Here is a 10,776-nt window from a genome sequence, read left to right on the forward strand (position 1 = left end):
TTTGTAGAAAATGACATACAGGAGTTGGGAGCAACGTGCCTATTACCCAGCTCAATGGGTGAAACTCAGATGCAAAACTGTGAAAAGTTATGTAAAATCTAAATTTAATTTATAATATCTATATTCAAATAGAAAATTGGCTTAAAAAACATAATTATTATATCAAGAATTTATTTAATAATCTCCTGTAGGAAACCATCATATATCACTATGCGAAAATAGATAAAATATAAAGTCCATTCAAAATCCATATTTTCTTTTAGATATCAATTATAAATATCTTGAATTAAATTTATTAAGTTATCTCACCAAGAGAGATGTTATTTTAATTACTGTAAACGTTAATATTTACCAGCAGTAAATCCAATGATTTGTGGACAAACAAGCAAGAAATAAACAATTTGCTTTGTCATTTTTCACAAAATATAACTTGTAAAAAACGCGGTTGCTTTGGAAAATAATTTTCATGCATAAAAATAATACTTGCGGAAAACGAGCAATTTTAAATTGTTTATTTTTATGCCTACTGTTATTCTAACCGTCTTCGTTTCTTTATCTAATAAACGAAGTGATAACGAAAAAGAAAACCCCAAGTGATAAAATGTTTCCGTTTTAATTTAGCGAAGTTTATATCTAGAATTATAAAAGAATTAAATTTATTCCTAGATTTTTTACAGTTATGCAAAATATATATTACTAGTTGATTTACGAGAAATTTACACGTGTTGTACTACATATATTAGATTATATTTGTTGAACTACGCTCTACACTAAAAATAAATACTTTAGGGGCCGTTCGAAAAGTACGTACACAAAAATGGAGAAATTTTAACCCCCCCCCTTCGTACATTACCATACATAAGGTCTTTCTCTCCCCCTTAGAGTATGTACATTTTACTAGTCTACCCCCTTTTTCATAAAAATTAAAATAATTATGTTCTAAATAAAATTAAATATTTATTTAAAATATTCATAATTTTTTGAGAACTGATTTACTCATTCTAACAAGTGGTCGACGTGTGAAAAAAATACAAGAGCAAACATATGTATAATGTGTAGGAAAAAGTCAAATTGAAATTTGGTGTATGCTTATAATGTACGTACTTTGTATAATACCTCCCTCCTCCCCATCGTACAAAACCGTACAAAATAGCAAATCCCCTCCCCCCCCTTCGGGATGTACATACTTTTTGAACGGCCCCTTATGCATAAATAGATATTCCACAAATTATCTTAATTTCATATTAGAAAAATTTAAAATGAATATTTCACAGCATTGGATGACATGAAAATATTTTATTGAAGTAATACAAGAAATTTAAAATTTTTCTTCGTAGTTTTCTCATCAGTTTCCGAACTATCTCTAAACTGGCTATAATATCTTAATTTACTTTGATCCAACTAGCCATGTAAGCATTTCAGCATACCAATGAATTCCTTGAAATTCTCGCGATTTTAACATGTTTTCCTTGTTGGCATCAATACTTTCAAATTCAAAGTGTTTTATGTTTTCCACTATACTAATTGGCTGTCTCCAAAGCCAATCAAAACTCTTAATTGCACTCTTAAGATAATAGTGTACTCTCATTGGCCAAAATACGATGTGACTCTTCGTATGACTGTCAGCCTCGGCGTAACAGGACGCTAAAATGCTATTGACGACAATGGTACCATCCAATGTTAAAGGTGCGTAAACTCCAACCAAAGCCAAAGATTTCAGACTTGTGACAACAGAGAGAGTTGCCATTTTCCCAACTATTTTCGTGTAAACGCGGTCTCCAATCTTGATTTTGTTGGCATGAACTGCTTCAAAGTCTTCGTCATCANGTAAACTCCAACCAAAGCCAAAGATTTCAGACTTGTGACAACAGAGAGAGTTGCCATTTTTCCAACTATTTTCGTGTAAACGCGATCTCCAATCTTGATTTTGTTGGCATGAACTGCTTCAAAGTCTTCGTCATCAGTTCGCCGAAAAATAAGATGCTTGTCACTTATTAGTACAGTTGCATCAGAGTCTGTAGTAAGTTGAATAAAAGAAGACTCCATGTTTCTGTCTTTGTGCAGAAATGCTATGACTGGGCTGTATGCAAATGATCCGTCTGGCTGAAATCCTGAAGCAACCTCTTCACCCAGCTGTAAGTCTTTCATTTCTTTTTCACCACTTCTTGTAAGGACAATGCTACTCCCATGAAAGCAAGCTAGAAATAAAAGAGAATTGTTTATTACTATTGATAATTGGATAGCACTGTAAAAATGCATACTTAAATTCCACGAAACTTTTTTTTGACGAAACTGTTTCCTGGTTTATGTTCCGAGCAAAACATTTCGTCAAAGTGACGAAATAATTGTCGTCACTTCTTCAAGGAAACAAATTTTGTCAAAATTAAAGAAATATTTCGTCTTTTTTTAAAAAGCTAATTTTTGCTACGCCTGACATATTTACTTTTCAAATTATCACTTTATCGTGGGCATCATATAGGTGACTCAATGTTACCCAAACACCACAAGAAGGACAGATAAACCAGACAGATAAATGACACCCATGCCCGGAGCTCGATTCTTCTTGCTATAAGGCAAATTTCTTGACCATCACACAGCCCCGATAACTTTGTTCCGTCACTTTCACAGCCTCGATAACTTTGTTCCGTCACTTTTGGTCTCCTAGTTTCGTCATTCCTGTCAAAGATCTCCGACAATGCACTACAATGGGATTTTCAGTTGAAAAAATATTTTCGTCATAGATTTGAGAGTTCACGTTTAATCATAGATCACATGATTTCGTGGTGAAATGATTTTTAAAATTAACTGAATTGTCAAATGTAAAAATTACATTTCTGAGAGTGGACTGGGTGGAAAAAGCGGATATGTGGCATTTTCAGAGTAGTTATAATCAAGGTGAAAAGGAAATCAGTAGAAACCGAACTGTTTTAATATAAGATATAGTAAAAATAGGGGCTCATAACACTTTACTTTATTTTATTTACCTAATTTGAAAAGAAATTATGAAATCCCTGATTATTAAATAACCCTTAAATGACCTCTGACGCTCGGTGGCTGAGTGGTAGCGCTTTGCGTTCCCCTGCCACAGGTTCTGGGTTCGATCTTACGGCCGGGCAAGGTTGACTCAGCCTTTCATCCCTTCAGTGGGTCGAAAAATGAGTACCAAGCATGCTTGGGAACTAAACACTTGGGGTTCCGCGTTCGGCTGACCACCTGACCGGAACATCTGCTTATGCACCCCAGAGCCCAAGAGCAAGAAAACAACTGAGATGGACACAGTAGGCCTTGGCCCTCTATGGGCTGTCACGTCACTGAGTTTAGTTTAGTTTAAATGTACCTTACCAACTAGATCCATTAAGTTCTTCAATTTATAAAGGACATAAAAATACGTTAAAAGCTAAAAGCAGTCGTATTTCACATAATTCGAAGGGTAGCAATTATCGGTAATATAAACTATCTGGATAGCTAAGAGACATTTTTAACGAAATCAAAATTTCTTTGAACATATTTTATCTTAATAACATTTTACTACGGAACAACGATTTGTTTCGCGGAATCATTAAATTTCGGTTTGCTCACCACACATGCCAGAAAATGTGATAACTAATAATCTTTGAATGTTTTTAAAGTGGAAAAAGCGTCGAAGTGAATTCGGCAAGGAATAATCGACGAGTGGTTTTTAATAAAAAAAACCTATATTTCTACAGAAAGTTTAAAAAAAAAAGAATGGTACAAAATCATGGATTAATTCCTACAAAACCGTAATCGCATATACGCCATAGCTCGATTCATCATCTATGGCTGACGTCACCACACATGAAATGAGCCGTTATGGCTCTAGCGGACTCACACGGACGTGGTCTCAAGTAGACATCTCTTAACAGTACGTATCAATCTGGAGAGTGGGGATCTTCGAAAGCTTACGACCGGTCCCAAAGGGATTAAAAAAAGTATTAGGAGTTTATAGACTCTACCAATTTAAAGCTTACGAACAAGAAACGAGGACAAGACATAATAACTTTATTTCCTATTATGTACGATAAATTTTGAAGATAATTTATGAAAGATGTCTAAATAGCACCGAGATTCTGCACAATCTCATTTGCAATGTAGTTTGAACTCTTCAATGGTTTCTTGATTGCAATCTTTCGAAAATGACTTCCAACTTTTTGAAAATCAAATCAACAATTAATTAGCGTAACAACTTATAAGTAAGAGAGAGAGTTTTTTGAAAAAAAAAAAAAATTTACCTTTTTCACAAAATTCTCCAAAATCTCCTTCGGTACCATTCAAACAAGTGCACTTTGCTTTTCCATCAACAATATCGCATGTTCCATTGTACATACAGGGGTTGGGTGTGCATGGATCTAAAAAAGAAAATTGATTGTAATTTTTTTCAAAAAAAATCAATATTATAATTTTAGTTTTTTTTTGTATTTTTAAAAACTGATGCGTAAAATTTGTGTTTAACGCGAGTTGAAAGAGGTGAGGGGCATCGAAATAGAAACCATTATCATTTCACTTTTTTAAAAAAACGGGTATTTACAATTTGTTTGAGACAGTAGAAAAAAGTGAGAAATTCAGAGCAGCAGAGAAAACCTCTAGCAGTTTATTACAACATCTATAAATTAACTTTCATCTAAGGTTTCTTTTGATTTTTAAAAAATAAGTAAACAGATAAGGGAAAAATTGTTACGACTCATTTTTTTAAACATTGCAAAACTTGTTTTGTATAAAGATTACAAAGTTGATCCGAGAAAAAAAAACTAAGAAATTATTTTTTTCGGTAACTTCATTACAGGTTTCTCCTTTTACGGACTCATTCTGAATTTTTTAAAATCATTGCATAAAATTAAACTTGAATTCAAACAACATAAAATTTTTTGCATAATTTTTAAGGACTTATGTTTGAAAATTTTGCTACTCTGTTACATTAAGCTGTGAATTTTTTGCAATATCAAACTCTGCCAGACTGCCTTGATCTATGAAGATACTGCAGATTCGCTTCATAAAATTTGCTATGGGGTTTGTTAGCATTATGTTTTCACTTCGTAGCTTTTTGTGAAGATAATTTGAGTAGTTCGGGCTCTTTTAAGAATAGCGAAATTTATATTGATCAATTCATAAATAATATTTCATTTTTAATACAAGACTTTAATAATCAGCATCGAATTCAAGAATAGAACCCTTAATGGACGAAGAAAACGGTCATAACATGAAAATTTTTTTGTAGAAAACAGTCGCAAAATTTCCTATATTTCAATTCTGAAAATTATGAGTAAGTTTAGATTTGTTTTTTTAGGTTTAAATATTTGAAGAGTACTGATATCTGGCTGAAAATAAACTCATAATATCTAAACACAATACAATTAGTCTGCTATGCTGTGCGTAGATTGGGAAATAAACATGATTTCGAGCATAAGAAATAGTGTTTTAATCTTTTATTTTTCAATACTCTAGCCCGCAAATATCACGTTCATGAGAAACAGAGGGCGAGACTTCATTCAGTCATTTTGACAGAAGCAAAAGGAAAGGAGTTAAAAAATTATTTAATAACTCCACGTTTACAAGCATGCGGAATTTAAAATTAGGAAAAGGCGAAGGTGAAACTTTTCGTCATTATGAAGACGACGAGAAAGAGGGGGTTGAATTGCACCCGACGAAAACTAATTGAAAACGACAAAAATACTTTAAAAAAAAACACTATTTTATTAACAGCGTCTCGTTAATGATTTTTGTATGTTTGAAGGAAGCCTGCATAACTCTGGTTGGAAGTCAAGCACCTTAAAGGTCCAGCGATCCATGCTCGTTTGAAAAAATGTGAGACAGGAACAGACATTACTATGCATCAAATTGGAAGAGTCCCGACAAATGTGCAAAAATCCTAGCACATTACAAATATGATGAATGCAAGTTGTCTCAAGAAGGATAAGAACTGTTTACATAGTTATTGAGCAAATTGAATTCGATACAATATTTTTAACATAGGCATGATGTTGTGCAACAAAATACTTATTTGATTGATCTATATAGGAATAAAGAGTTTACACAAACACAGAACTTTTTATTTTAAAGCCCTTTTTTCAAAATTTCATGTTCATATTGTAAATTCATGAAATAAAGATTAGCTTTTTATGAACAATTTTTTTTTAAATTTTCATTTGTATCTTAGAAGTTGATTAGCGATGTAAGCAGAATAAATATTATTGCTTTATTGATAAAAAGACAAACCTGAAACCATATGTATAATAGAATATGCAATTGGTTTGTATTTAAGAAATGGGGTAGAGAAAAAATAGAGCGAATAAAACAGAACATATCGAAAGAAAAAAGTGAAAGTAAGAAACTTTTTGATGATTAAATGATGAAATTTGCATCAAGTCGAATTTCTATTACTTGCTCGTATAACTGAATTTCGGTTGTATACCAGGTACAAAATATTTTAGGTTTTCTATTAATTTTTAGGATGTTTTATTTATAAAAGCAGCTTCTTTAATATACAAACAATATTTATCCAGATCTACATTAAATTACTGTCAATTCACATAGAACCTCATTTCTAAATTTAGTTGCAACAGTTATTATTTGTTGATGTCTGAAGATATTAATACATAAAAGGAGACAAAGAGTTTTAATAATTTTTTTGAAAATAAATAACTGTAAGAATTTATTTATTTACCAGTATTTAGTTTTTTTTTAAAAAGACACATGACCCCAAAATGAAAAGATTAAATTTATGTTGTTTAAAAGTTAACATCATACCTACCTTCTTCACATGTATCTCCTTTATATGGCGTGGGGCAGTCACAAACAGCATTGCATTCAACAAGTTTACATGTTCCTCCATTTTTACAAGGATTGATTGTGCAAGCATCTGCAAGTAGTAACATGCATTTGAAATACATGTGTGATTTATGCTCACATTTTAAGTTATATATTTATTTGTACAAAATAAATATAGGTTAGTCGTTTTTTGCGTTTGTTTTATTTGTGCATACACTTCCATATTTCTCACGATAATACCAGTGAAAAGAACAAAACCAAATGTTTAATTTTACTGTTGTCTTAGAAACAAAAGTAGGTGAAATTATGTAGGTGTTATTATACAATATAAAACGAAACAATTAATAAATAACAATATAAAACAAAACAATTAAATTTCCAGTTTTAATATTTATTTTAAAAATTGGCAAGGCTCCATAGTGAAGGAATTCAGACTTTTTGTAGTTCTCAACAATATTTAACACGTTGAGTGCTAATTTTACATGGCTTGCCCGTCTGGCCAAACGGTAAATAACCCCAAACTAAATTTGATAATATTTGACACATTTTGTTAATTTTTTAAAAGGTTTAGCAAAACATATCTGAAAAAAGTGGTGAATTATATAAGCCTACAAATTGTTTAGAAATAGTGGTGGATAAAAATCTAGTAAATGGAATTTATTAAACCAAGGATCACAATTAATAAACTACCACTTGAAAATATTTATTCGCTGTCCGGAGCAAGTTAGCATCTCGTGTATATAAATAAAACTATTTTTGTGTGTTCTATATTGTATTAATTTCTTCAAACCATTTTAGTAACAATAATAATATAAAAAAATTGAAAATTTACTCGAATTATGTGTTTTTAATAATCTTGGCTTCGCAGGTCATCGGTGACCCCCATGGCATTTAATGTGTTAAAAAGGTAGTTAAATGAAAATAAAAAAAATAATAAAGAAAAGAATTAAGTAGACAAAATTATTAAAACCTTTCTGGCAGTAACAAATACCACGGCATACTTAACTGGTCTTCTGTAGAAGTCTTGGGTAATTTAAATACCGTGGTGGTCAAAATGATTTTAAATCAAGCGCTGAAGCAAAATCATTGCTAGAACCTTAAATGATTATAGAATAAACATTTACAGTGGAAATCCAGATAATATTGTGAACCTACTAATGTGATACGTAAGAGCGGGCCGTGGTAGCTCAGAGGACAGAGCATTCACCGCCAATGATGTGAACACGGTTTGAATCCCAGTGATTGCTGGTCGATACGAATTCCGTACCCAGCTCGCACCTATCATAGTGCTGACGTAAATTATCATCATCGGTAGACAGATCATGTGTTAGCGGCCCTTTGCTATCAGGTTAATCGTTGGAAGTTTTCGAGGTTTTCCTGTCCATGTGACGCAAATGCTTGTTAGTTCAATCAAATAGATATCTACAAAGACAAATTTTTCCTAGTACTTGATTCGGGAGTTCTCTTGTTTTTTGGATTGGGCTCAAAATTAAAAGGCAACGGAGTTGGACATTAGTAGTCGTAGACCCTAAATTGGGTCAGAGATTCAACGACGATAATTGAATAGAATGAAATGTGTTATTTTTTTCCAAATCGAAACCTCTGGGGGTACCGATCCAGGAGTTTCCTTGTCTTCTGAGTTGGTTCAAAATTACAAGGCTACGGCGTTGAACATTAGTAGTCGTGAACACAAAAATCGGGTCGGCTGCTCAACGGCGGTTATAAAATAAAATAAAAATTGATAAAAAGTGGGATCGTGACTATTTTATTTTTAGTTTTCATCTTTGAGAAACAAAACATCAAAAGTCTATCAAGACATGTATTTTAAATAACGTATAATAAGTTCAGATACGGAATCAAAAATTTTTAAGCCTCAGTTCAAAGAAAAAAAAAATTATCAAACCAAATAAATATTATTTAATTAAAAAAAACTTCTGGTCGTTTTCATACCTAATTTTATTCGGAGCAATTTTGTTTTGTTTGCTATTTATTTATTATTATTATTATTTTTTTTTAAGTAGCGGCTACCTCCTACCTGTATTTTGGAACTCGAGAATCAAAATAAGGGATGCATATTCAGAGAAAGTGCGCTTTTTTGTATAACAACATAACTTAAAAATCGTCAGCACAAATTAATCAAAAAATTTCTGGTTAGACAATTGAAACATTATGATTGAGTCTTAGTACGTGAAAATATGATCATTAAATCAAAAGTTCAGAGTTTTCACCCTTTTTTCCCGCAATTTTAATATCAATGTGCACATTGTTGCAATATAAAAGCCAGGATTTGATAAGTTAAAGCACATAAATATATTTAGTAAATTTGAAATTTCTTACTTCCCAAAGAACGACCTGTATGCACTTGAGTTTGCTCCTGCAATTTAAGGATGCCTTCATTTTCCTTATTTGCAATTGAACTGCTATAAGATGTTGATATAAATATAGCAAATACAACTATATTGAATGCAATTCGTGAAAATGTCATCTTGAAGTTTCTTTGTTCAAATTAACATCATTAGACATCGATAACAATTTATACAAAGCAACAACCAATGAAAAATAAGCTAAGGAGGTAGTAGACGACATAAATATGATAAAAGGTATTCTTAATTTCGTGTTGTTTCGGCGAAACAATTGTAAAGCACATTCATTCTGTTGATAAAAACTATCAAAATAGAATGTGTTATTTGCCGAATGCTTAAATTATTTTGTTTCACTTTCTCTTCAACTCAGTTGTAAAGAGGACATCGTGTGTTTGTTTTATGATTTCATCGAGTAGGTACTTCAAAGATAACGAAATTTAGTTTATTTCCTTATTTATAAAAATGAAACTAAAACGTAATAAATCTTAGAAGTTGCGCAAATTTCATGCGTGCTATAGTCACTCAAATTTTCAATTTTTGTCCAGGATTTTTTTTAAAAGAAAAAGTAACTAATATATAACAATCTCATAAGGGTAAGTAGCAGATTGTTAGAATAAACTTTTATCCAAACCTATACACGTTTCAGCAAGTATGATAAAAACAGATTTTATTTTATTTTACAAAGGTTACGGTTACGCATAAAATGACAAAAGCAATAAAATGACTCAAAATTATTTCCTTCAACTCTATCCTTAATGATTCCAGTGATTGGATATTATTAATAAAACTCTATGGTTAATGATCTTGTTACTATACCATATTTGTCAAACATTTTGAAACATTAGTGTATTTTCTTTCTATTTTCCAATTCGAATCTTTTACTTTATATTTATATATTTAGAATGACGTAAGTACCCTCTGTTGGATTAAATCATATCTGTTTTTACCCTGCTATTCATCCTACTTGCGAAGGTATACCAAAGTAACATTAAGACGCATATAGGTTTTAATTTAAAAACAACATTTACCATTTATGATTTTAAACGTTGTTTTTGAATGAAAGTATTATCACAAAGAATTTCTCTCTTAGTTTTAAAATCAAAATACGTTTAAAATTTCGTCAGCACCTTACTGGTACGAGTATAGCATCATTTTTATTGGAGAGTTTCTTTTTTCATAAAAGTAAATATTAGCACCACAATTAACTGGCAACGATCTGGAAAGAATCAGTCAATTTTACCCACCGTGTTAATGTTAATGATGTAGGCTTCAAGAAGCGTCTTTAAAATTCGATCAAAAAAGGGTGATGGAAGGCATAAAGATGAGGAAAACATACCTCGGAATTTGAAGACGCAAACCATAATGAAATAGTGCAAATAGCGACATTTATTTTTGTTTATTCACATTATAAGTAATAACTATCTCATATTGTGGAACAAAATATCATTTGAAACACTCATCATCACCACCTTTTTTTTATTTACAATACGTATTATATTGTAGAAAAACTGAGTCTTGGGTGATCCTTACTTTAATTTTACCTTCTTCATGTACATTTTTATTACTTATAATTTTGTCATTGCCTAATAATGGCAAAGTGCCATTTTTTCTTTTCTCAAGAACTCCATTT

General features: G+C 31.4%; 1 protein-coding gene across 1 annotated transcript; it reads right to left on the reverse strand.

Annotated features, from left to right (window-relative positions):
* Positions 1 to 1,609: 1,609 nt before the first annotated feature.
* Positions 1,610 to 9,423, reverse strand: LOC107441883 (uncharacterized). The gene is made up of 4 exons (XM_071185393.1): positions 9,121 to 9,423; positions 6,767 to 6,874; positions 4,251 to 4,367; positions 1,610 to 2,198 (listed from the first exon to the last, which is right to left on the reverse strand). Exons 1-4 carry the CDS (start codon positions 9,266 to 9,268, stop codon positions 1,756 to 1,758), a joined length of 816 nt encoding a protein of 271 aa, XP_071041494.1. The 5' UTR covers positions 9,269 to 9,423; the 3' UTR covers positions 1,610 to 1,755.
* Positions 9,424 to 10,776: the final 1,353 nt, after the last annotated feature.

The sequence above is a fragment of the Parasteatoda tepidariorum genome, chromosome 9, assembly GCF_043381705.1.
Source record: "Parasteatoda tepidariorum isolate YZ-2023 chromosome 9, CAS_Ptep_4.0, whole genome shotgun sequence".
NCBI lineage: Eukaryota > Metazoa > Arthropoda > Arachnida > Araneae > Theridiidae > Parasteatoda > Parasteatoda tepidariorum.